General features: G+C 42.6%; 3 protein-coding genes across 3 annotated transcripts; 2 read left to right on the plus strand and 1 right to left on the minus strand.

Annotated features, from left to right (window-relative positions):
- Positions 1-173: 173 nt before the first annotated feature.
- On the plus strand, positions 174-7,158 carry atp6ap1a (ATPase H+ transporting accessory protein 1a). The gene is made up of 11 exons (XM_070839413.1): positions 174-310; positions 1,326-1,452; positions 2,470-2,544; positions 2,628-2,821; positions 3,381-3,421; positions 3,513-3,598; positions 3,701-3,850; positions 4,217-4,374; positions 4,806-4,856; positions 5,019-5,256; positions 5,684-7,158. Exons 1-11 carry the CDS (start codon positions 180-182, stop codon positions 5,891-5,893), a joined length of 1,461 nt encoding a protein of 486 aa, XP_070695514.1. The 5' UTR covers positions 174-179; the 3' UTR covers positions 5,894-7,158.
- Positions 7,159-8,205: 1,047 nt separating this feature from the next.
- LOC139210097 (L-rhamnose-binding lectin SML-like) lies at positions 8,206-12,754 on the minus strand. The gene is made up of 9 exons (XM_070840064.1): positions 12,699-12,754; positions 11,952-11,984; positions 11,801-11,863; positions 11,479-11,614; positions 10,927-11,036; positions 9,021-9,065; positions 8,794-8,926; positions 8,543-8,646; positions 8,206-8,296 (listed from the first exon to the last, which is right to left on the minus strand). The coding sequence occupies exons 1-9, from the start codon at positions 12,727-12,729 to the stop codon at positions 8,286-8,288; spliced, it is 666 nt and encodes a 221-aa protein (XP_070696165.1). The 5' UTR covers positions 12,730-12,754; the 3' UTR covers positions 8,206-8,285.
- A 4,561-nt stretch (positions 12,755-17,315) lies between these two features.
- LOC139209531 (galactose-specific lectin nattectin-like) lies at positions 17,316-23,292 on the plus strand. The gene is made up of 7 exons (XM_070839279.1): positions 17,316-17,444; positions 20,500-20,565; positions 20,735-20,747; positions 21,728-21,831; positions 21,944-22,078; positions 22,773-22,884; positions 23,100-23,292. The coding sequence occupies exons 2-7, from the start codon at positions 20,500-20,502 to the stop codon at positions 23,159-23,161; spliced, it is 492 nt and encodes a 163-aa protein (XP_070695380.1). The 5' UTR covers positions 17,316-17,444; the 3' UTR covers positions 23,162-23,292.
- Positions 23,293-26,294: the final 3,002 nt, after the last annotated feature.

The following is a 26,294-nucleotide window of genomic DNA, read 5'->3' on the forward strand; positions in this document are numbered from 1 at the left end:
ATATAAATGTAAAATACATAAAGTAAAAGTACCTCAAAAGTAGTAGTGTGTGTGTGTGTGTGTGTGTGTGTGTGTGTGTGTGTGAGTGAGTGTGTGAGGCAGAGGAGCCTCTTCTTCTTCTTCATCCGCCGTCACGTGACGTGTCGGCCGACGTCACCTGCTGTCAGATCACCGTAAAGATGGCGACCACAGGGACGCTGCAGCTCCGCCGCATCTCTGCGGATTTAACCCTTTTCCTCGCCCTGTTCGGCGCGCTGACCACGGGGAAATGTGACGAGCAGGTGCCGCTGATCCTGTGGACGAGCGAGGGGTAAGAGGGGCTGTTTATTTGCCCCGTTTATTGCCCCGGTTAACGGGTCTGGAGATGGATGTCCGGGGACAGACGCTCCTCTTGGCCGTTTGCTAACCGTTAGCTGGCCGTTATTTGATGCTCGGCTGTGAGAAAACCAGAAGGAAAGGAAGAAAACACATTAGACTGCGCTTCACGTGGCTCGATTTAGTGATGAAAATGTAGAATAAAACAAGGTGACGGTTTCCTGTGGTGCTCATGGGTGTCAGGTGCCGTTTCACCTGTCGTCAGGTGTGACCTGTGAGTGACAGGCTAGCTAATAAAAATAAGCTGTCACATAAAAGTCATGAACAGATTAATTTTAATCTAAATTAATCTGCTGAGTATTTTCTCCATTCATTGGTTTTAATGTTTGCTCAGAAAAAAATGGGGAAATTGTGACAAATGCACCTTTAAAACAGTCCAAACCTCCAAAAATATGACAAGGACATTAAGATTATTAAGATCTGAGAAGCTGGAATAGTTGTCTATTGTAGTTTTATTCATCTTTTCAGCTCTACTTGTTATATTTTCATGTGTTTTGTCACAGAAGCTAAAAAATAATGCGGTAAAAAGGACGATATTTGGAAGAAAGTGGTTTGAAAATAAAGTATTCAGCCACCAAAGTACCTACATTTATACCTGAGTGCTGTATTTAAAGATGTTCTGTACTGATCACGTGTCACCTGCTACACCTACTGCAAACTGTAAAATGCTGCACTGAAGCATGAATTTAAAGGTATTAGTCTAGTCTCTTAATACTAATAATAATACTACATTTGTGCTGAAGAAAGCATTTGATCGCTTTATATAGAAATTAAAAAATACTGTAAATCTAAAACACAGAGACAATATTAAAGTGCTACACATTTATGACACTTACTGAAGGTATGTCCTGTACATGTGATGCAGGGTTTTACATTATTGTCTGGATCCTTTTACGTCAGTGTATGATGTGAATACTTCTACTTCCCCCCCCCCCCTGACTGTGCACCAGGATCTCCCTGCCAAGTCAGCCCCCTCCCGCAGCGGGACACATCGTCGACCAGCAGCAGCTGGCCTCCTACCTGGAGAAAGCTCTGAATGTGGGCCCAAGAAATGTGGTGCTGTTCCTTCAGGACAAGGTAGACAAGTGTACAGGACTGAAATAGTTACAGAGCCATTAAAACACTGTTCCAGGTGAGATGGGACAAACGTGTGTGTGGTTCGGTCTGTGAAACATCAGAATGTCCTTCACATCCATCCTAGAGCCCAAAGTGAGCGCGTTAGATGTCTGAGTTTGTCTGACAAACAGAAAAACCAAGCAGAAGCAGAAGCACATTTTTTACATTCGAGAACCTGCAACAATCACATTTTTGGAATTTTTACTTGGAAAAATGGCTTAAACAACACGTCGATCATCAAACCGGGTGCCGAATTAGTTTTCTGCCAATTGATTTATCGAGTAAGCTTTATTGTGAACAAAATCTAATTAAAAAAAACATCATTATTGTACAAAATATCAGTATCTTCAGTCTTCAATCACCAGTTATTCTGCAGACTGTTTTCCTCAATTTAGCAATTATTCAGTCAAAAATAATCACAGTCCAATGTGATCTCTTAAAGTGTCTCACCTGCACTAATGCTGCTAATTCACCTTCTGATGATTCAGAACTTCAAACTCTTTGTCTGTGTGGAGCTTTATTTATAATTACAAGATTATTGTCTCTCTTCTCTGTAACAGACTGAGATTGTTTAACTCTCTCAAATCACAGACAGACACAAGTGGCTTTCCTGCCACCGGCTTATTAGTCTTCTCTCCAAATCCACCGTGTTGGCACAGTATTGGCAAAATATAGGCAGCGTTAGCTTTAAAGTGGAAGTTAAACACCCTGTTGGCTGGAAACTGTCTGTGTGTCCTCAGCGTCCGTTCACATTAAACCACAGTCCTGCTAAAAATGTGTCACAAAGGAGCGTTCAGCATGTCCCTGCTGTTTTTAGCTGGTGCTTCCAAAAGCAGCCAAACCAGGACGGTGTGATAAATGTACCACCACAATAAAGTGAAAATTATTGATGCAACTTAAAAAAAGACTTGGAAATGACATGAATGGCGCAGACAGCTTGCTGGCGGTTACAGACTGTCTTTGGTTGTCTCCACCCAGATGAGTATCGAGGACTTCACCATGTACGGAGGAGCCTTTGGAAACAAGCAGGACAGTGTTTTCCCCAACCTGGAGGTGAGATGATGCTGATGTCTGTGTCCGCCTCTTCTGCGTCTCTGTCTGACTCTGACCCGTGTTTTGTCTCGTGTGTGCTGCAGGGGGCTCTGATGTCCTCGTCCTCCCCCCTGGTGTTACCTGCCGTGTCCTGGCCTGCCTCCAATGCAGTGATTGGCCAGCTGCAGGACCAATTAGAAACCTCCCCTCTGTACATGGACCCCGAGACCCTAAGCCAGCTGAGGCTCAACGCCTCCTCGGCCGCCCTGCTGGTGTTCAGGCTGCCGTACGGCGTCGGGTAGGTGCACCGGACTCACCCTCAGAGAATCCCGACTGATCAGTGACATCTGACAGAGCTTTAATTTATCGATACAGAAAATATTTAACAGCTGCAGCCCTGAAATATTTTGTATGAAGAAATAATTAGATTTAAACCAAAATGTTTAGACATTTTAAGTGTATCATTTGTATGTATGTCACATTCTGTATGAATCCTGCTTTTTATTCCAATGATTAAAGTCTTAAACCCCGTTTGGACACGATTAACATTACAAAATATCCTCTTTGTTTTATCTTTATTTAGGATTTTAGCTGTGTGGAAATGACGGAATATGATGTGTAATAGACTTCTGATCTTATATTTTGTTCAGCCTAATTGTAGTGGAGTAAAAAGTACGAGTTAAAGGTTTAAAAAAAAAAAAAAAGTCCACACTGAGCTGATTTGTATATAAAAGAAAAGTTGAGGCAGATCTTCTTGTTTAAAAACTTTCAAATACAAAGCCGTTGCTCTGTACAGTCTGAACGGGGTTTTATTCACTCACTTGTTTTACTTGTGTTCATCGGTCTGTCTCCTACAGGGTGGATCTGATGTCTGCTAAAGAGATCCTCAGTGGAAACGGTGAGTCCGTCTCTCATGACACGTTTTTTTTTAGCCTGAGCTCGTTAGCTGGGTGACGCCACACTTGATCGATAAACATGTTGTTCTTCAGACGAGATGATCGGTCAGGTGTTGAGCACCATGAAGACCCAGGCCGTCCCATACACGGCCATCTACACAGCCCTGCGGCCCTCCAGGGTGAGTCTGTGCTTCAGTCTTCACACCACTCGCTGTTTATTGGTAACGTGTCTCTAACCCTGATCCTGCCCTCCGTCCTCCTCCTCCTCGGGCTCTTCACAGGAGGCGGCGTCTCTCTCCATGGAGGCAGGCCTGGGGGGAGGACGCTCTCTCCTGCAGGCCAGAGGAAGCCACAGGGAGAGGGAGAGAGAAAGGGAGAGGCAGCGCAGGATCAAGGAGAAGGCTAACCTCTACGCTCCTGTGGAGTTTAAGGTGGACTCACCATTTTGTCTTTCCATTCCTACTTGGCGTTGTGTTTGTCCGGCCATGAAACATCGCTGAGTGTGTCCTCCTAACAAGAACTGTGTGTATCTACTCATTTCTTCTTGTTTGAGTTTGCTAACAGCGACAGTGTCCAGCTGTTTTAGAACTTTCTTTTTCTTCCTCTTTGTAAAAATACTGAACTGTGTTACAAGTCGTCTTCAGTAGGAACCACTGCTCTTGGAGCTGAGAGCCACAAACAGTAGAAAAGTCAGAAAGTACTGAGAGACGGTCGAACACACAAATATACTATAATGGCGGCCTTATCCTTTAATTCATTTCTCTCCCCTGTGCTTCCTTTGTCCCCTCTTTCTCCAGGAGGATGGGGAAACCTGTATCCTGCTGTGGGCCAAAGGCCTGACGGTGAGCGTCCTGCGGAGCAGTCAGTGGGAGGAACATGACCTGACCCCCAATACCTTTGGCGAGGATGTCAACCCCAAACTCCACGGCTCAAGCTGTGACAAAACCAAATCGAGGTAGTTCACGCCTGCAGTGCACTTCAGAAGCAACAGGAGCGACTATGAGGCTGAAGCCTGTAACGTCGTGTCCGATGTCCCTGCTGATCTGACTTCATGAGATTTGTGTATTTTCACATCAGGGGGGCCGAAGAATGCTGCAACTTCACAGTTTGAGTAGCTCATCAATGCTGCTGCTCATCATCCACTAATCTAACAGTCATTGTCTGGAATGATTCGTTGATCATTAGAACTAGAAGAGAAGCTGCAGCCAGTGAACAGCCTCTTTCTTTCTTTATCTCCAGGAGTTGTAATGAACTTGTGTCTCAAGAATCTTAAATGTCTTTTTATATGAAATGTTTTTAAACGAAATCTCCAAACTGTATTAAAAGAACTCTTTTCTCTTTTTTCTCTTTCTTCTTTCTCTCTTTTCATTTTTCGGTTCTACGCAGGTTGGTTCTTAATTATGAGAATGTCCTCGGCCACAGCAGCTTCAAACTGATGTGAGTCTGCTCACACACACACACACACACACACACACACACACACACACACACACGCTTCAATCTAAATCTATATCTCCATATTGTGTGCTTGAGCTAATTGAAGCTAATTACCAGCATCTCTTCCTGTGTGTGTGTGTGTGTGTGTGTGTGTGTGTTCAGCTTTGCTATGAGCCAGCGCCACTACAAGGTGTCTGCACGCCGCTGGTTCACTCTGGACACGGTGGAGCTGGACTACGACGGGGCCAAAGCCACGTTTAACGGCAGCAGGAACATTTACGCCCCCGCTGAGTACTCGTACCGCTGCGAGTCCGTCACCAACTACCGCTGGCCCCTGCTCATCCCGCACTCCTCTAAAGACCGAGCCAATCAGTGGAGGGTCTCTTTTGAAGACTTTCAGGTGAGATAGTGATGGTTGCTGTTGCCTAAATAACTGTCAGATTATATTTATATTTCAATCGAGCAATTTAATCCATTTTGATTTAAAGCGCAGTGCAAAACGCACAGCAGGCAACTCATAGTCACAATAAACAACCGTGCTTGAAGATCAATGCTGAAAAACCAGATGGACCCAGTTCAGTTCTTTAGGTGCACAGGAGTCATGGAATCTCTGGAAAATCATCAAATTAAGAAAAGTCTATTCCACACAGGGAGTTTATTTATATATAAAGTGATTGTCACTTAAATGGAAAATCAGATGCTGCAGGTTCTGATTGGTTCTGGTTCAAGCTCCCGCTCTAACAACCCCTAATCTGCTGTGTGTCATCTCGTGGGAATGTCACTTTGTGGTCCAGTGATAAAAAGGTTTTTGAACGCTCCCTCCACAGATCCAGGGCTTCAACGTGAGCGGCATTAACTTCTCGTACGCCAGCGACTGCGCGGGCTTCTTCTCTCCTGGCATCTGGATGGGCCTGATGACCAGCCTCCTCATGGTCCTGGTGCTCACCTACGGCCTGCACATGATCATGCAGCTCCGCACGATGGACAGGTTCGACGACCCCAAGGGCCCGGCCATCTCTGTGCCGCAGACGGAGTGACGCGCTCGCCTCACCCTCCATCTTCCCTCCTCCCTCTCTCTCTCTCTCTCTCTCTCTCCCGTAAACACTCATCTCACTGCGATGCTTCCTCTCCCAGCCTTTACATTCCGCTCCCTGTTCATCTGTAGTTGGGCATTTCACAGACTAATTAGTGGTGTTGTCAGAATAAGGGTCCAGTTTCCAGGCAGCCCCAGTACGTGTCTCTCATGTTTTTAGCATTCAGGTCTTTAAAGCACTGTCGAAGTCTCCTTTAACCCCAAATATTCATCTGCTGCACCAACACATTTTAACTGCTCTCCAACAAACAAAGATGGCCGCTGTGTGTCGGCTCAAAGCAGCTATAACCTCTATTTTTAATGAGGGGACTTTTATCAGCTGAACGCTGTCGTCTCAGAGAAAAGGCTTTAAAAGCTCACTGTGCACAGACAGACACAGTCAGAGAGCAGCTGGTGGACAGAGCGCAGCATTTAGCAGCTAAAGATGGAGATCAGAGTGAATAGTGGACGTTATTCAGCAGATGTACACGAACACAACACTATAATATTTTAATCTTGTGTCTGCTGCCCCCAAGTGGCCAAAATATCACTTTTAATTCACACAGCAAAGTTAAATACCTGCTATATTTGTCTACACTGATGTAGACATATAAATAATGTTTTATTTCCTCAAACGGCACCACATGTACTGAGAGGCACAAACTGGAGGCTCCTCTTCAGACTCCCATTAGTGATAAACTCCCCCAGGAAAGGGACACAGCTGGACAAACAGGGACAAAGAGAACTTGTGAAAAATGACTTATGAAACGCTATTTATTGGTGAAATTAGTGTGTGTGTTTACAATCGTGTTCGTGTCTGTAAGTAGAAACATATTCAGTGAATGAAGGGATGATATTTTCTGTGTGGGCGAATCGTTTCCTCCGCTGTTCTCGATCAAAGAGCAAAGTTTGGTGAACAAGCTGTCGGTGTAGAACGTGAAAGGACCACAAAGACGTTTCCACTCGCGTCTGAATAATCTTCACGTTCGTCTCACACAAGCACGAGGCTCAACCAACTCTTTTCTTTCTTTAACGTTTGTTGTTTTCCCGTCACACGAATATTCAAGTCAAGCGTTCCCAGCTGATGTGCACTGAAACATCCTCAATGTGAAATGATTGTTTTATTTCTGTATGTTAATTTATTTTGTTCTGCTGATTTGTGGTGAATATCGATGATGTGAGGTCCTGAACGTGGTCCTGTGTCGTGCTGCTCATGTGACCCCAATAAAACATCTGGAAAAAAACTAACGGTCATTTTATTTTAAACCTCATATTCTGCTCTTTGCTGCAGCTTCACACGCTTTAATCTCACAAGAACACATCGTTCATCTCATAGCAGACGTGACAGACGGAAATCATGGCGGACGGAACGTCAACAGAGCGTTTATCACTCTTTTACTGAAGGATGGAGGAGGAGAAAAAGAGAGGATGTGTTTTTTCATACACTTTGGTTGAGAAGACAATGAAAAGTGCATTTTGCATAATATGGGACCTTTAACGTGACAATTAACTCTAGCTGTCGTTTCACAATCTCCAATTAAGCACCTAGGCTCTAATCTAAAACTACTCTCACACCATTTTAAAAAACAAAACGAGAGACAGGAACATTCTACACGAAACCCGTTCATGATAAGAGACGATGCCCACAGAGAAGTCACTGATGCTCTGTAAGACTTCTTCAGTACCAAAGTCATCCAGTTACAGTTTGTACCTCCACAGCTAACTTGGCCGCTTTAATGGAGCCAGTTTGACAAACGGAGGTTCAAACTGGGGCGTAAAGAGCGCAGTGCCAGACTCTGAGTTTTGTTTACTTGCTTTGTACATCATCAGGCGAGATTAGTTATTCTGAAGGTGTGAAAATCAGTCAGACACACACAGATCTCAGTAGAAACAGTAGAAACACCAGGAGGCTTCATGCACCAGCCTGTGTCTGACCTCACTTTGAGCCTAAGGCCTGCTGGGACGCCTGCAGGGTCTCTGGAGGAGGAGGAGGCTCAATAGAAATGTATTAAATCACCGCTCCTTCATTGAGGCTGAAAACTGACATGAAGCTGCTGTAAAAAGATGAAATGAGAGACTCAGTGAAGCTCGGAGGTAAAGAACGATCTGAGGGGAAACTCACTCAAGTCTGAATGACTGAAAGCTCCAGGAGTCCAGGAGGGGGAAGGCAATTTATTGGCAATTCTCACAGAACACAGAAGCAGTTAAAAGTGTTTAACACGAGGGGCTCTAAAACACAAGTAAAGGTATTTATAATAATGCTTTTAGATCGGAACCTGATCAGCTTCATTGGTTTCTCCTCCGTCTTCTTTGCACCTGATCACAGACTGCCGAGACGTGGAAGGAATATCGTGACTTCAGTTTGGATCTGCAGGAGAACAGAAAACAGTGATGTTAGTGCTGCAGAAATGAGTCCAAATATTATTAATAACCACTTTTACAAAGTCTAGAGGCTGCGTTTGGTTGTTCACAGCATTATGTGCAAATCTCTCTGTGCTGTTTATTTGACCTCTAACTGTCTTTCCACATTACAGCCTGATGCATCCAAACCTTTTAGTCCTCTACATTTATCGTTCTACAGCTGTGGTTACGGCTCACTGTTGAAGCTACTCACACTGACACAGGTAAGCCACCTCCAGGTACTTGTACGTGCCATAACAGGGGTCTCCAAACTCAGAGTTGCTCGCTTTGATGATGCAGCTGTTTTTTCCATTACAGCTGTGGGTGCAGGTGAATGTTGGGTTTGAATGTGCATTCACATGAGAGACAGCGTCATAAATCTGTGGCGATTCTTGTAGTGCAGTTAAGAAGGATTCTAACATCAAATCAAGAAGAGAGAGAGAGGGAGAGAGGGAGCTGCTTTACCTTTCAGCCACTTTGCTCACAGGGTCTGAGCAGTAGACATTCTGGACCTGAGCGGCAGGTCGTTTGTAGGAACATGTAGTCTGGTCACGGCGTCCATAATAAGCACCGTACAGAAATATAACCTGCCCATCGCCTGACAGGAAGAGGGGGAACATGTCAGGGAGCAGGTGACAAAAGTATGCAGGACATTTTAATGAGAGGAGATGCGCAGGAAGTGGGGCTCTCACCACAGTACAGGCGTGTCGAAGAGTCCTCACATATGACGATCTGGACTGTCAGAATAACACAAACAGGTCAGACATCACACATCTGTACGTCCCCATGGAGAACTTGGTGCTACAAGCTCGGTGGTGTTGAGATTACAGAGACTACAGGGTCTACAGCAGGGGTGTCCAAACTACAGCCCGCGGGCCAATTGGCCCATAGTCCAATTTTCATTGGCCTGCAGGAAATTCTAAAAATGTATTGGAACACGGCCCACACATGGAACTTGCACTGGACTGTATTGTACTTCTTAGTCTCACCACTAGGTGGAGTAACTGTCTTGAACGAGGCAGCTTCTCTATAAAATTAGTAATAGAAGAAGAAATTTGCTACAGGTGACCCAAGATGGCAGAATTAAGGAAACGTGAGAGAGCAAGTGCTCACATATGGCCCAGACCTTTGTAGACTACAGAGACCACAGAGACTATAGAGACCATAGAGACCACAGAGATTATAGAGACCACAGAGACCACAGAGGCTACAGAGACCACAGAGACTACAGAGACCACAGAGACTACAGAGATTATATTCAATTCAATTTCAATTCAATTTTATTTGTATAGCCCAATATCACAACAGAGTGTCTCATAGTGCTTTACAAAGTTCACTGAAATAAACAAGTGTAAGCGAACAAACAATCTAATAAAGAGTTCAGCAGTCGATGAGGCCAATGGATCAGTCCGGTGGATCAGTCCGAGGCATCACCTGCCCTTTATGACCCTCCTTCTTCGGGAAGGAAAAACTCAAAAAACCCAGTGGGAAAAGAGAAACCTCCGGGAGCACCACAGTGAAGGAGAGATCCAGCTCCCAGCTTATAGAGACCACAGAGGCCACAGAGACCACAGAGACTACAGAGACTGCAGAGACCACAGAGGCCACAGAGACCACAGAGACCACAGAGACTACAGAGACTATAGAGGCCACAGAGATCACAGAGACTACAGAGACCACAGAGACTATAGAGACCATAGAGACCACAGAGATTATAGAGACCACAGAGGCCACAGAGACCACAGAGACCACAGAGACTACAGAGACTATAGAGGCCACAGAGATCACAGAGACTACAGAGACCACAGAGACTATAGAGGCCACAGAGACCACAGAGACTACAGAGACTACAGAGACTACAGAGACTACAGAGACCACAGAGGCCACAGAGACCACAGAGACTACAGAGACCACAGAGACTACAGAGACCACAGAGACTATAGAGACCATAGAGACCACAGAGATTATAGAGACCACAGAGACCACAGAGGCTACAGAGACCACAGAGACCACAGAGACCACTGAAACTAAGACTACTGTCATCTGTTGTAGACCGAGTTTCTCTGAAGAATTTTGTTTAATTGATAAAAAAGAAAAATGTATCAGCCTGGTAATAAGTTCACACATTTTTAAAAGACTATTTGTACAATTAAAACCAGAATATTTCAGTTACTCCTCCAACAGAAGAGCGTTAAGCAAAGTGCTGCCGTACAGCTAATGAGCCACGATAGTTTAACGCTCGGCTGTTGGTCAGCAGTGACTGTGGCTGCAGAGAGAGTGGCCATGTTTCCACCCAGATGTAACACACCAAACGCTAATGAATCCGTGTTTCCATCCACTACCACTATGCAAACATTAGGGGTTAGATAAATCCTAGTTCTCCAGTCAGGAGAGGAGGGCGCAACAAAGGGAGCTGCAGTTAAAACTAATCAATATGAGGAAGGGTACAGTCTCCTCATCGCTCCACACTGTTCGTCTCCACTGCAATCACCACCCTTTCCCCCGTCAGCAGAGTGTAAAAAACCTCCAGACATTCACCACAAACACACAATGAAATGCTTTGGCTTCACACTGATGTCATGCAGACGGGTGACTGACTTGCTGGGTAGCAGGTGTAGTTGGTCTGCAGGTATTTAAAGGTGCCGTAGCAGGGATTGGAGGTGCGGACCACGTCTGTGTTGAGTTCACACCATCTCTTGCCATCACACCTGCAGGAGGCACGAAGGAAAACACTCTGCAATTAAATACAGTTGTACTTTTGGCAAGTGTCAGACTTTTTACTATCCACCAGCTTCAGCTTGAGTGCTGTACACAGTAAGATGATACTGTGTCACATACCACTCCTCTTAATATCCGCTGTGATATCAGTTTGAGGTTCCTGCCCGCACCAGACAAGGTTTGGGATTTTACTGTTTTTTGTTTTATCCAAGGTAGCAGCATGGCATCGATCCCTCAATATGGAAAATGTATGACTCTAAGTACCTACTTCCTAAACTTCCAGGTGATGTAAAGAAGTAAGAAAGCCTCATTCAAAACCCCAGTGACATTTGTAATAATGCTCATAGCTTTAATAAAACACCATTTCCCATAAACCCAAGGCCACCGTGCTGCGACCAGTTGGTAATAGGTGCAGACTTCCTGGGTGTGTACCTCCTCCTGAGGACGTCCACGGTGCCCTGCTGAGCACACTTGGTGTCGGCGAGCTGCTGAGGAGGTCTCCCCTCGCTGCAGGTCTCTCTGTCTGCACGTCCATACAGAACCGCCTGAACAAGGATCACCCCATTGTCTGTCACACACAGTGAAATCAGGGCAGAACAGAGCCTCGTCGTTTAAAACTGCATGAGAGTGGACATGAGGAACTGAACGGCCGTCATAAAAGACAAGCATTTAAAAGATGATTTTCAGCTCGTTAGCTGTTTCTGTAACATAAATACGCTGTTCGTTGTGGATGGAGGAGTTCAGTGTGTTATACCACAGCTCAGACGTTGGACACTGATGCCGTCGTCACAGGTGATGATGCTCTCTGTGGAAACACCTAAGAAAAAAACAAACGTGTGAACAAATGGGTTGAAGTTGAAGGAAGATGCAGAGATATGTAAAGCACTGCAGCACCAGATGTTTACCTGCTGTCAGGAGTGAACAGGTCGCTGCCAGCACTGAAAGAGACGCGTCACACCGTCAATATATAGCATATATAACCAGCGTCCTGTCAATTACTGAGCGCTCCTTTCATGATAATGAAGCATTTGTTTAATCAAAACCCACATTCATCAACACATCTACTCAAATCAATTCAAAACAATTCAAGTTTCTCACCAAAGTAATGATTGTATGCTCAGTAACTGTAGCCCTGTTCTTTCAGCCTTCACCTTAAACACACCTGTGTCTCGCTGAAAGCAGATTAAGAAACTTCTGTCAAAATAAAACTTGTATTTGTGCCGACACGTGTAAATATAAATCACACTAACTTGTCGATGAGTCATTGATTACCATTTTTACCAAGTAGCGTGCCCAACACTGGACTTAAAAAATGCAAATGGGAAATTTCTATTTTTGGGAGGTTTACGTTTTACTGAAACACCTCAACAACTAAACAATGAGATTCGTCATTACCAACATTCATCTTCCCCTGAAGATGAAGTCCTACAGACTGTGCTCTTCCTCTTAGCGTAATGATTTTATATTTAGATTCAAAACAGAGTTTGTGTTTTAGTAAAAACCTTGTCTTTAACTTCATCCCAGTAAATGTCACATAGTTTGTCTTGCTGAACAGTTTTATCTCTGAGTTATTTTACCAGATACAAGGGACAACTCTGCTGAAAATCAAAATCGTAGTGGTTGTTCCCATGGTTGGCTGGTGGTGTACTCACACAGTGTGCTGCTGAGTGTGGAGCAGAGCATGGTGTTGGTATCCGGCGCTGACAGGGTCTGATGGCAGCTGGAACAAACACTCCTGTATTTATTCTCAAACAGTAGTCTGACCTGACCTGTACTTTTTACACAACTCAGGCCGGCATGTATGACTTACTGGGTGTAACAGACTGTGATAAAGATAATGAATCGCTGTGTGGTCCAAGATTACCTAAAGGGGAAAAGAGAGGGATGTTTACAAAGTGCATTAGTCACTGTGGACCTCTCCCTCTGTTCAGGTAGATTTTTTTCAGCCTAACTACATGAAAAGAACTAATTCATTCATCTTTTAATCACTATTTTCTCTTTCCAAAATGTGTAATTTCTTTGTCCTATAGGTGTGTATGTAAAAGCGCATTTGGACCTTATAACATGCAGCAAAAACACACACCCAAAACAAGAAATGTGCTTTGCAAATGCTTTAAGAGGAAGGAGATGCTCTCTTCACTTCACTACTCTTAGACTACAAGGAAACACATAGTTCTGTTAAGTATCACTGAATGCATAATCACACAATTATGTTTGCTTACAAGAAAACTCCATCCGGAAGCTTAGATTTTTCTGTTGACTTCCTTGAACAGCCACAAGGTGCCAAACGCTGAGTCTGATAATATTAACTTTACAGAGTTAGTGTCCGATCTATCATTCATGGAGTTACACTGAAATAACAATGAGTCAATGAGCCTTTTGTAGGGAAGCATATCAGTGACTTTTTACACAATGAAATGAGGGAGGCTCCTTTTCTGTCCTGTAAATCATTAATTCACACATCAAAAACACCTCATATTTATTTCTATATAAAATATACAGGATCATCATGTCGTGTGGAATCCCCCAGGGTTCAAAACTTGGGCCCCTATTATTCAGCCGAGACATTGTGGGTCAAATCTCACATGGCGATATCTTTGCTTATCACAGCTATGCAGACGACACTCTGCTTTCAGTTCCTTCAGAATAGGGATGTCAAACATACGGTCTGCGGGCCAAATCCGGATGACTTTGCAAAGTGTAGAAATTACAGAGATGTTTCGTAAAAAGATGGTTCATTAAATGTGAACATTTTCAGAATGTACTTGCACTTTTTTTGCACTAATACAAAGAGAAAAATTTGGAGTTGTCATTATTTAAAGGTTATTATGCTGTGATTTTACTGGTTCGGCCCACTTGAGATCAAATTGGGCTGAATGTGGCCCCTGAACTAAAATGAGTTGGACACCCCTGCCTTAAAGTTTATTAATGTCTAAAGCAAATAAATAGCTGGATCCACTTGAATTCAATAAAGACAAAACAGAAAGCATTGCATTTGGCAACAAAGAAGAATTAAAGTTACTGCTTGATTCCAAAACCTTAGGGACAAAAGCCCAAGTTAGAAATCTTGGTATTTGAATAATATTTCATTTGTACGACAGATTTGAAAACACACTTCAGAGTGGCCAAAAACAGTCAGTGTGACTGAGGAGCCGCGGTAGATGTACTGCTGGGTGGATGAGCTGATGGACAGCAGGTGTGTGGAGCAGGTGAACACACACACACACACACACACACACACACACACACACACACACACACATTGATACTTGTTTAAAGTCTTAAAAACCAGAAGAACAGGGTCAATAAAAGGATAATTCCACAGCGACACACGCTTGCCAAAACACACACACACACACACAGTAACAAGAGCTGTGTTGATGACTATGATTCATTATATTCAGGAAGTAAACAAAAACAAACCCACAGGTGTGAAAGTGACCTGTGTGTCTGTCTGTCTTTCTGTCTGCCCCCTCAGTGTCACTCACTGAGAACAACCCCCCTCAGACTCTACATCCAGTCCATGTAGTACATGTACAGGTGTGACAGTGGGGAAAAAAGACATAACACCTCCTTCTTCCCTCTTTATATTCATAATACAAACTAAGAAATATGTGATGAAAGAAGCTGTAAGTTGTTATGTTGTTTTATTTAGTCTTGTCTCAAGATGCAATTCTGAGAGATACAGGAAGTCTTTTTTACCAGCTGCTATAAGGTTTTATAATGGAAAAAAATAACTTTGCACCTCTTTGTATCTATTTATTGTATTTTAACTGTGTGTGTGTTATGACTGTTTTGCATTTTTATATCTGCTTGCACTTTTTTAGTACTTATTTATTGTATTTTTAACTTAGTAAGTATGGAAGATACCTGAGGTAATGTGTGATGTATGTCTGCTTGGAAAGCTGCCGTGTCACTATAATTTCCTGTAAAGGATTAATAAAGTATCTATCTATCTATCTATCTATCTATCTATCTATCTATCTATCTATCTATCTATGACTTGATACACACACACACACACACACACACACACACACACACATATAATGCTACTAATGCAGAGGCAGACCAGGGGTTTCCCAGCATTAGCATTAGCAGTTCAGTTCATTAGCTCAGTGTTTATGGTCCTCAGTACGAGGCAGTCGACTGTTAAAATACACTTGCGCATTAATAACTCCAATCATATATATGATGCTTCCAATAAACAAGTGTGATGGAAATGTAAATTCACAGTTTGATCCACCAGGGTGTGTCCCGACCAGACTACAGAAGAAAGAGGTGCTGTCAGGATGCATCCTGGCCAGGTATGGGAACAAAGGGGTGTTAAAGTAGCGTCTGATGACCAGGATGTGTATTGTCTAGCATATTCCAAGTCTACAGGTAAACCCCCATTGTCCTCACCACATAAATAGCAACACCGACAGAGGCTCTGGGAACTCTGTTTCAGAACTGTTAGACTGTGTGACTGTCTCTGTAACAGCTGTTCCTTTTTGCAAAAATAAATGTGCACAAGAACTCCTTGCAGCAGACTTTATCTTTCAGAAATTTCCACGACACAAGTAAAGCATCTAGTTTAACAGTATCACACGGAGGACCGAGGTGAATAAAGGGGATGTCTCCCCCCCTGAACACTTCACTGCTGCCGCCTCCAAAACAACATTAAAGACTGAACATTACAGCCTTCATGGGGGGAGGATCGAGCACAGGACTGTTATAATATTGGGACGCTTCAGTTTGAGAATCAGTGCTTGTGCAAGAGCAAATGCAGGCTGAAGAAGACCATGGGGTGTGACTAAAAGCTTCTGCCATGTCTGAGTAAGTGAACCTCGAGTCTAGTACTTCTATCACAGGATGCGTCTTCAGCTCTTCTTGTATGAACAGTCACCACAGGAGGTTTTTCTTTTTTTTCCTGTACAATAAAAACCACTCAGGCTGATTTTAACATTTGTGATTCACATGTAGACAAAATATAATCGTATAATCCTGTGGGGCTGTCTGATACAACCCTGACAAACACAAAGGGGGAGAAATAAGATAAAGAGACCACATTTTTGTCGAGGACGGGGTGCAACACTTCAGTGACGACCTTCAGCTGCCTGGATGTAAGATGACGTGCAGAAATGATTCCACAAAAGTGCTGTGGTCAAGATTAACAATGCAAGATTAAGAAGCCGTCCCTTGAACAAAAGCAGCAGATAAAAGTGTTTGACAGAGTTAAATGTCTTTGTAAGGAACTGCACCGCAAATGTAAAAACACAAGAACAAGGACGCAGGACGTTAAATCAATGATGAATTTCTCGTTAATGCTGCTACGAGAATATTAAAAGTCACCGTTGACGTTTCTTCTGTAAAAAGATTTGTTTGTGATATGGATGATAGAGGAGCAGCACAACCACGATGTGCCAAGTTAAACATTATCATCCTAACTAAACCCTCGGAGGTGTTTGTTCAAAGTTAAGCTGTTCAAATGTTTTTGCTTCGCTGACAGAAGACAGACACATTTTCTGTCGCTATTTAAGAAACATTTAAATCATGACTTGTGTAAATGTGTATGTGTACGTGCAAGACGGAGCGTGGGGAGTAAAATCTTTCACTTCATTTCACGTGTTATTTTCATCTCAGTCTTGATGATCGACTCCCAAAGTGAAGGAGCCTGACTTTGGGAGAGAACAATGGCTGCAGGACGGATGAGAAGAAGGCCGAGGTCAAGAGTGCATCCTGCCCAAAAGTGCCAAAGAGAAAGAGACTTAAATCACATGTATTCCAGTATAAGTTTTTAAATTGAACATACTCTTCTTCTGCCTTTTTTAAAAAAAATATTCTCCACTTGTGCAGTTTAGGTGACAATAAAAATGTTTAACTGCTTCTTGACGCTGTTGGTGGTGCACAGATTCTGCTGATATCATCTATATTTAACCTGTCTAATGCAGGTATATGTATGTATATGTATGTATATGTATGTGTGTGTATGTGTGTGTATGTGTGCATGTGAACGGTCAGTATATGATTTTTAATGTATCGTGCCAAATGTTAAGCACAGGATGTCTTTATTTGGAACATAAACATGTGATATATGAATGCTAAGTAAGTAAGCACTCACGGCTTTGAATATGAAGAATATGATGTGCAGGTTGGAAGACCCTCCCCACCAGGACAGGTGAACACCCCTCAGCTCCACCTGTAAAAAAGCAGAAGTAATCCCAAGGGAAGGGTTCTTTTCCGTCGTGTGTTTACAGACGTTTTTACTGAGAACTGTTGTCTCAGCACAAGGATTAGCATCTTAAACACTTTTCACTCTCGTATGTGCAACTTTGTATTTTGCTGACGGAAACCTCTTCCATCTTTTTGGCTCCTTCACTTCACTTCACTGAGGCTGCTGCTGCTTCTACGCTTCGGTAAGGGCCTCGTCTTCTAACAAGTAACATTCAGAACGTTAGCATAATTCAGCAGATTTCATTAATAGTCATAATAATGATAAATGACTGTGTTGGCATTATTCTGTCTGCTGATTAGAGACTCTAGAGCAGTGACTCCATTCTCAGTCCCCCTGGTGCTCTGTTACACTCTGAGAAGCCAAACCTGGTGGACAGGAGGCAGTAAAGTAGTCCTGGTAACCTGAGCTGTGAGCTCGTAGTTGACGAGCAGCGCTCAGACTGACGCTCACGTCTGGCAGAAACAAGATGAAACAAGATGAGATAAAGAAGGAAAATCTAATACAGCATACATACCACCAGTGTAGCTTTTTATTGGTGAAAGAGCAGTCAAGTCTTGTCTAGTTTTCTCCTTCCCTGTCACCACAGAACCAGTTATTTTTATGTATATCAACATGCATTGATTTACTCATATTTTTAGGATTATACGTTGGTCACATCAGGACGAAATCCTCATTTATGGTGTAGTTCCTCACAGTTTCAGCAATAAAAACCAGAGCTGGTGACACAGTCACTGCATTTCTTTTATTCCTCTTTCATCTGATCCTCTTTCATCCTTCTTTTCCAGGGTCAGGTTCTTAATTTAGTTCATTTTCATAGTTGAAGTGTTGCTCAAGCACTTGTGTACCATATTAATTCACCAACATCACAGTTCGCTGCCCCCAACGTTAGCTACTATCGTTTCAGCTAGATTGAGGCAAGCTCAGCTTTGATTTGTTGCACATTCAAACCATGTAATCCCCACTGAGGTATGCAGTGTGTGTATATACAGTGAAGCCTCTAGGCTCAATCTGACAGCGACACAAACACCAGTGTAATTATATAGTATTAGTGTATAACACACACACATTTTGCTCGTGTTCACGTCCTATTTGAGACATAACTCTGTGACTCAAACACAGAGACGGGATAAAGAAGAATATGGTTTCACTAAACTGATGGTGTGTGAGCCACCATCACACTTTATGCTCCACGCATGCTGAGGCATATTAATAGTAAGAATAAACTAATTATTTCACTTTTTAATTGAACTTATTTGCTTCTATCTGTGCGTGGCTTCGTACTCTCTGAGACAAAAGTGATGTGGGCAAAACTAACATTTGTGTAAGACCCCAAATAAAGCCACTGCCACTGGAGGAGAACATCAGATGAAGGAGGAAAATGTAATAACTGCACATGCAGACAGCTCTGGTTGCCACTTTTACAGAAGTAATTGTAAGTAAGGACTTCCCCCGCTGCGAACATGATTTATCCCTTAATAATTTAGATTCTTTTTCTTTCATAGATGTGTAAAAACAGCTGATGCTGATGCTTGATGACATGTCCTTAAATCAATACACCTTGGTTTGGTGATCAGATGGAAACAGGAATCAGGAGGTAGCAGGTTGTCTTGTCAGAGGAAATCTTCACTTTTCTCTGCATGTTTCAGCTCTAGAAGCTGTGGAATAATTACACTGAATAAGTAGTTGTTTGGAAGTTAAAGCAATAGTACAACATTTTGGGAAATGTACTTTCTTTGATGAGTAGATTGATACCACTGTCATACATACTGACGGAAAAATCTTAGCTTTTGCAGTAGGGGAATAAATGCTGGACTGACTTCCTGAAGTCTTGTTGCCACCATGAGGTTACCAGGCAACCAGTGGAAACTATGATTTTGTTTCCTTCATATTTATTGTTCAAACATGACTGTGGTATTAATCTATCAATAAATCAATCAAAGTGTACTTCCCAAAAGGGTGCAGTTGTTATTCTGCCTGTTGGGTGTCAGCTGCAGCCCAAACATGTCCTACATGTCCATGAGCAGCGTGTGGGCGCCCACACTTTATACCTTTTCTGATGAAACTGCCCTCCTCTTCCTCTTCCTCTTCCCTGCTCCTCTGGCTTCAGGCTTTCCAGCACAGGAATCTGGCTGCAGGGATTTGCTCCCATTGAGCCACGAGAGCATTAGTGACCTTCAGTACATTAACATATAATATATAGTGCAAACCATGAAGGGTAGCCCATAGCACACATGCAGTAAGCATGTGGACAGGGCTGTCTCTTCTGTTTATGAAAAGTGAAACAGATATTTGTGCAGCAGTGTCACAACACTGCTCCCAGCCTATTTACTAAGGATGCTCATGATTGTGAAAGTTAAACAGAATTATCTTAATCAAACACTCGAGATGGTTCAAGGAAAGTGTGTGACAGTTTACTTTCCCCAGCTGTTTTCCCAGAATCCCTCCTGGGCCCACTGTTTTTCAGTGCTAGACATTTAACTGCAGCCATAGAGGCAACGTAACTGTATACACACAATATAAACGTTAACGACGTAACACAATAAAATTTTTAGAAGCTACGGTGAGCATTCAGGGAGAGATTTCCAAGAGATGTAACTGAGGGAAAAACTCTGAAAAGACATGCTTAACGTAAGTGATGAGCTAGATTAAGAGCAAACACGGTCAGCTACATGCCCACTGATACAGACAGCAGGAATAGACAGGAGATCACCAAAGTCAGGAGGTTTCATCCTCTGAGAACCACGAATGTTCATGGCAATTCAGACCGGCATAGTCCTCCCCAGAGCCACTCAGCAAGAATATCTAAAAATGAAGATTTATAAAAGAAAGAAAGAACTTTTAAGATGTAAGATGCAGCTGCTGATCTAAAGTAACATGTCCTGAATCACAAGTCTTATCTGAATTTCTCCTGGATGCTGTAGCTGACACCTAAAAGGTCTGCAGGTGTTTGCAGGTGTTTATAGTAAACCAGCCAGAGAAGGTTCCCTCTCTAAGTCACCCTGCTACCTGCTGCAAGTGCACCCTGATCATCTCATTCGTAACTTCATCACTCCATCAGCTGTTTGGATTCACAGCTACAGAAAAGAGCTTTGAATTGTTCAAAATAACATTTACACGTATTGTTGCAGAGCTTTATTTCTGTAAAACTCTTTGTTTGTAATTCAAGGTCACATGTAAAGAATGCATGTATTACTCTGTGGTGCGTTGGCTCATTAACATGCTGTGTCTCCACACAGATGGCCGCAGGTCTTCATTTCATTGCGCTCCTCTGTTTGGCTGGTGGACTGTGGATTGGAGCAAATGTAACTAAGATCTAAAATATTCATTCTGTATTTTGCCTTCACATTAACAGCCACTGCAATGTAAGATAAGGAGGGAGGTGAACACAATAAAGCTTGTTATTCAAGCTTTATTGTGTTCACCTCCCTGTTGTTCATTCCAGCGCTAATGATGCTTTCTTTTCATTCACAGGCAGATCCATCCGGTTGGTACTTCTCAGTCAGGGAGGTGAAGGGTCATGATGCAGAGTGACTGCAGGACAGATAGAGTTCATAGAGTTCATTAAGAGAACTACTCTCCTGCTGTTACAGGATGGCTCTGTTGGCTGTTAATGATATAAATAATACATCAACAGAATCCTATTGGCTTGAGACACACATCCAGTTAAAGGACGAGTTCATGTTTTTTGTGTCTGTGTTAAAACAATAGTCAGGTGGCCATAAGAACGCTGAAGCAGCTTTTACACTCTGTAATCGCTCCTCTTCTTCACACTAACCATTAAAAACTCTCCTCCTACTTCACTCTCACTGTAAAAACATGCAGCAGAAACGTCTTCTCATCAGCAGAAGGCACTAACGCTGCAGCAAACTGCCTTCGCTTTGCTCACTTTTGCCATTTTTGTGATGTTGTACCCCCAACAGCAGCTCTTACAACTTTTTCAGAGTTTTTGCTCTACTTACGTGCGTTTTCATGCTTTTTGTTCTGTTAACTTTTTCAACTAGTCATAACGTTTGCACACCAATCATGGATGTGCAATTTGTGTTTAAATATTTTTTGTAAATTTCCCCCTATGGGGGATCAATAAAGTCAGTCAAGTCTATCTAATTCCTAACCTAGTTACTGGGGTTTACTAGAAACGTTAAACAGTCAGTTACAACATCCTGAAGGATATATTTGTACTTTAACCTTACTTCAGTGAAAGTGGAAGTTACCAACAAAATAAATCAATTTATGACACTGTGATCTGGAATAAACCTTAAAATGCTGCTTACGTGTTAAACCTCACTTTTTACTGAGTGGTTTGTTGTTTGTTGCTGTTTATACTCAGGTATTTCTCCAGCACTGATGACTGTCAGTGTATGTTTGCATGTGAGTCATGAATAAATGACTCATACTTTCTCCTGCCAGCCAGATTATTAAATCTTTGTGTCATCGTCTTTCCAATCATTTGCAACTGTTTTGTAGAGGAGTGCTGTGTGACCTGTAAGACCTGTCCTACTGGTTGGACTCAGTTTGGCGATCACTGTTACCTGTACCACAACGATGAAAAGAACTGGCCTGATGCAGAGGTACTTTATGAGTTATAAGCTGTATTCATGTACTCATTCAGAAGAAAACCCCTCTAAACCAAACTCTCACTTCGATATTTTCATTCACGCCGCACTTTGTCGTCCTCTTTAGGTCGCCTGCATCGGCCTCGGAGCCAACCTGGCCTCAATCCCCAACAAGGCCGTGCATGAGTTTTTGAAACAGATAATCCTCACAGCGACAAATTACCAAAGACGGACTTGGGCTGGAGGCCATGACACAATAAAGGTGGGGGATTTTACAATAAACATAATGTGATGCAACTATCCCCTGTGTGCATGATGCTGAAGGCCTTTGAGATGATGAGCCTGACAGGTGTGATCTGGACATGTGATGCTACTATCCACAGAGTCCGTGCAGCAAATAGTTAAGCCTGCAACCAGCCAAGCTAACCAATTACACACTAAGCATCTTATACTTCCACTCGGCCGGTGGGTAAACCAGGACGAGGGCTGGATACCATACTTTGACACATTCATTCCAAGGTTTCTACTTCGATTCCAGCTTTCAGACGTTTTTATTTATTGATATTATGTTAACAGAAAATGTAGGTAGTAAAAGTGTTTTAGTGTAAAAATGGTGAGGTGCTCAAACATAAAACAAAGAGTCGTAACAGAGACTTTACTTAAACACATGCTAGTTATGTTAAACTGCTTTGAGTGTGTAAAAGGAGCTGAAAGCTAAAAGACGATGTTGTTTTCTATTTGTTAAAATGGAATTAAGGAACCAATATCGAAGTCGAGGTATCAGGATAATAATTTCATTTTATTAGCCTCACAAACAAACTTCTGTTCAGCCTCACTGAGGTGAAGTGGTGGCAGAAATCTGGATGTATCTTCACCGTCAGCACGGTTAGGTGCTGCTACAGGTGAGGTACCATCTTTGGGACTGACTTGAAATGACCCTTAAACCTTTCTTCCAGGAGGGTCTGTGGATGTGGACAGATGGCTCCAGGTTTGACTTCAAACTGTGGCTCACCGGGGAGCCCAACAACGGTCACAAAAGAGAACACTGCTTGGAGTTGAACTACCTCGGTACGCACTAAAAATTCAAGACAGGAAAAGTTGTATTTTGTATCTGGTGACCTGATAATGTACAAGCTGTAATATAATCATGTGTTGTTATTCGTACATTTAATCAGACCAATCAAACAGCAATGAAAGTCGTCCTCCAGAGAATTACAGTTTGTTTTGCTGATCAATCAGTAATCGCAGCAGTAACGCTTTGCTTGCTAACTTTTTAACCCTAGGTGGTCCCAATGACGTCCACTGCAGTGAAAGGAAACCTTTCATTTGTGGCAAGCGCCTGTAAAAGGTTCCCCACCGCGGTGACGGCATATCCACCAGGATGTCGAGCCTCGAAGACGTCGCTGCTGGAAGATATATCGACAGCTCTGACTTGATTTCAAATGAATCAGTAAAGAGATAAATCCTGTTCAACAATCTGTCTCCCCTCTTTGTATGATCATCTCAAACAAACACTCAGTATTTACATGTGAAGAAATTAAATCCAAACTCAAATCTAAACTCACATGTCCATCCACATACGTAGTGGTCTCTCTTCCTTGAAAGCTGTTGCCCTTGAAACGTACCTTACTACATAAGATGTGGCCACTGGGAAAACTCTAACATTTGCCTTTTTTGATATCTTATATTCAAATGTCCAGTGACTATGATTCATCTATATTTACAGTTTTTGCATCAACATTTTACTGTCATTTACTTGCTTGATCAAGGCCATGGTTGTTAGTAGACAGTCTCAGCTCTGACTTTGTTCATTTACTGGACTATACATTGTATTAGACTTAAAAACATTTTTATTATTATGTTAAGATATTGCCTAATATGCCTAATATGAACAAAGGATGATCCCGTCTCATAATATTCTAGTTCACATGCTGTAGCACAGTTTGCCCTGAAGATGGTGACCTGCAGTCATATTGAGGTTTTCCTTCTGGCCTCGGTTCTTTAATGCATGATTTGTCAAAGTTGCGTTTTGATATTTCTTGTGGTGGTGTCCTTTATCATAAAGTTGTCGTCTGTGGGATGGAGGGCAGCCAGATTCCCACCAAGGACAAATAGTCTGAAGCAAAGAAAGACACAAAGAATGAGAAGAAAATAATACAGACATGAAGTGAGCCGACAGACAGGTGACAGAGGTGAAAATATTAGAGAGGCGAGGTAAGAATGTGACATTAATATTACTGTACTGTGTGTACCAACAAAAAAAACAGCCAAAGTTTAATAACTTAGAATAGAATAGAGAATAGTTCCTTTATTAATCAATTCACAGGAAATTGCTTTGTTACGGCAGTAATACGGATAGATACCCCAAAAGACAACCAACACTTACGGCACAAAAACAAAAGGAAAAAAGGAAAACATATATGAAAAATATAAAATGCAATAGTAATATAGCAAATAGCAATATACATTTGCCACATATACAGTGTGTACAGTTATAAGTGACGTTGTGCCTCTGCAGCAGCCCAGTCTTTCTCCCAAACCCCGTCCAACCACAAGGGAAAACTGTAGAGCTGTAACCTGTAAATGGTCTGTATTTGTATAGCACCTTTCCAGTTATTTCAACTACTCAAAGCGCTTTACATGACATCCTCATTCACCCATTCACACATCAATCATACAGGAGAAATGTAATTTGGAGGAGACTATTCTTTCATACTCATTCACACTCTGAAGCCATGCTTCAGGAGCAAGTTGGGGTTCAGTGTCTTGCTCAAGGACACTTCAACATGTTGACCCATAGGAGCTGGGGATCGAACCCCTGACCTTCTGATTGAGGGACGACCCACTCTACCATTGAGCCACAGCCGCCCCCTAATACATGGTTAGAAGGACAACCATGCAAAAAGCCAACGGTCCCAAAGCCAGCGGAGGCCTGAGAATAGACTTAGACTTTCTTTATTTTATAAATTTTCTATGGCTCCTCTGCACAATCTTTAGGGTCAACCCAGCAAATGGAACATGTTGAACAAGAAGCAATTTGAAATAATCTGTTTCGGAGGGTTTATGTCACCTTCAGAGCAACAAGATAGAAATTATGAAAGTATTATCATCAAACTGATCTTGGATTTCCGTCTATTTAGATTTGAACCTTGCTTTACCTTTTGACTTCACGTCAACCTCACGTCTATGATTTGGCATCTGATGGGGTCTGGGATCAATGTGACCACATCACTGAGTCCACTCTGTCATTCATATGGGGAGAGGAACCCTGATTACTGTCTACTTTTGGAAGGCAACATGTAGCCCGAAAGGAGGGTCAACGCCGAGGGTCTGAGGATACGTCACAATCAAGATCCTCCTCAACATTATCCCCCACGTCGCTTTCACCGTCAGAGAGCGTTTGCTTAGAAGTAACTTTCATTTGAGAGACAGTGTATATAAAAGAGCACCAAGAGACATGGTTTCAGAGGGCTGCTGTGCAACAGGTCACACTGCAGCTTATACTTGAATATCACCTCTTGTCAGAAACAGATATATGTTTATCAGCGAGGGCAGAACACCGAGTGCTCCAGTTTTAGGGTGCTGTTTTTCACAACACTCCTAAGCTATCTGCCCTTCTGCTCCTCCCCCACCTTTACATGCAAAAATACGTGAAACAGACCCAAGGTGGCTTCTGTTAAAACAGCTGAGGCAGCTCAATGCAAAGCACTTTATTGGCATTCATTTTCAAATATTTGTGTACAATTCTATGTAGTTTTAAACATTGATGTTTATACATTAAATATAAAGGAATATAAAGTTTGTGTGTCCTGGTTCTTGATGAAGGCTCCTCGTGTTCTGCTGATGTTGTACATTTCCAATCTCTCTAGTTTCCATGTGTGTGGCATTGAGTCATACACTTTTAGTCTTGCAGTCTTGGCTCGTATTGCCACCATTACCTCGCTCATGCATTGGGCCATAGACCACAGATGGAGTCTTAACCACTCTGGGTGGGTCCCATCCATCAGCAGCTGGTTCCAGTTAGTCACGTCCGGTCCCGATGCTGTCCACATCTTCATACCTGACACTCTTTCTTGGATGTCTACCATTGTGATGGTTACTGGCTCTTCTTCTGGGAGCTGTGGTCTGGTCTTAGATCCACTAGCTCAGCCCTGGAAAGATCTGCCCTCATGCTACTACCATGATGTTCACTTTGGATGGTTTGGTGGAGAACACCTACACCTTTCTGTAGCTCTTTGTAGCTTATGCTGTTCATCTTGTAGTCAAGCCTCTCCAGACCACTGTTGCTGTGGTGTCTATCAACTGATTGGCCTCAGTTATCAGAATCAGAATCAGAATCAGAATTCCTTTAATAATCCCCAGGGGGAAATTGCTTTTTGTTACACACAGCTCCAAAAGAATAAGAATAAACTTCAAACACAAAAGTAATAATAATGATAATAATAGTAATGATACAAATAATACCACTACTACTAATA

Source organism: Pempheris klunzingeri, chromosome 11 (assembly GCF_042242105.1).
Source record: "Pempheris klunzingeri isolate RE-2024b chromosome 11, fPemKlu1.hap1, whole genome shotgun sequence".
Classification (NCBI taxonomy): Eukaryota; Metazoa; Chordata; class Actinopteri; order Acropomatiformes; family Pempheridae; genus Pempheris; species Pempheris klunzingeri.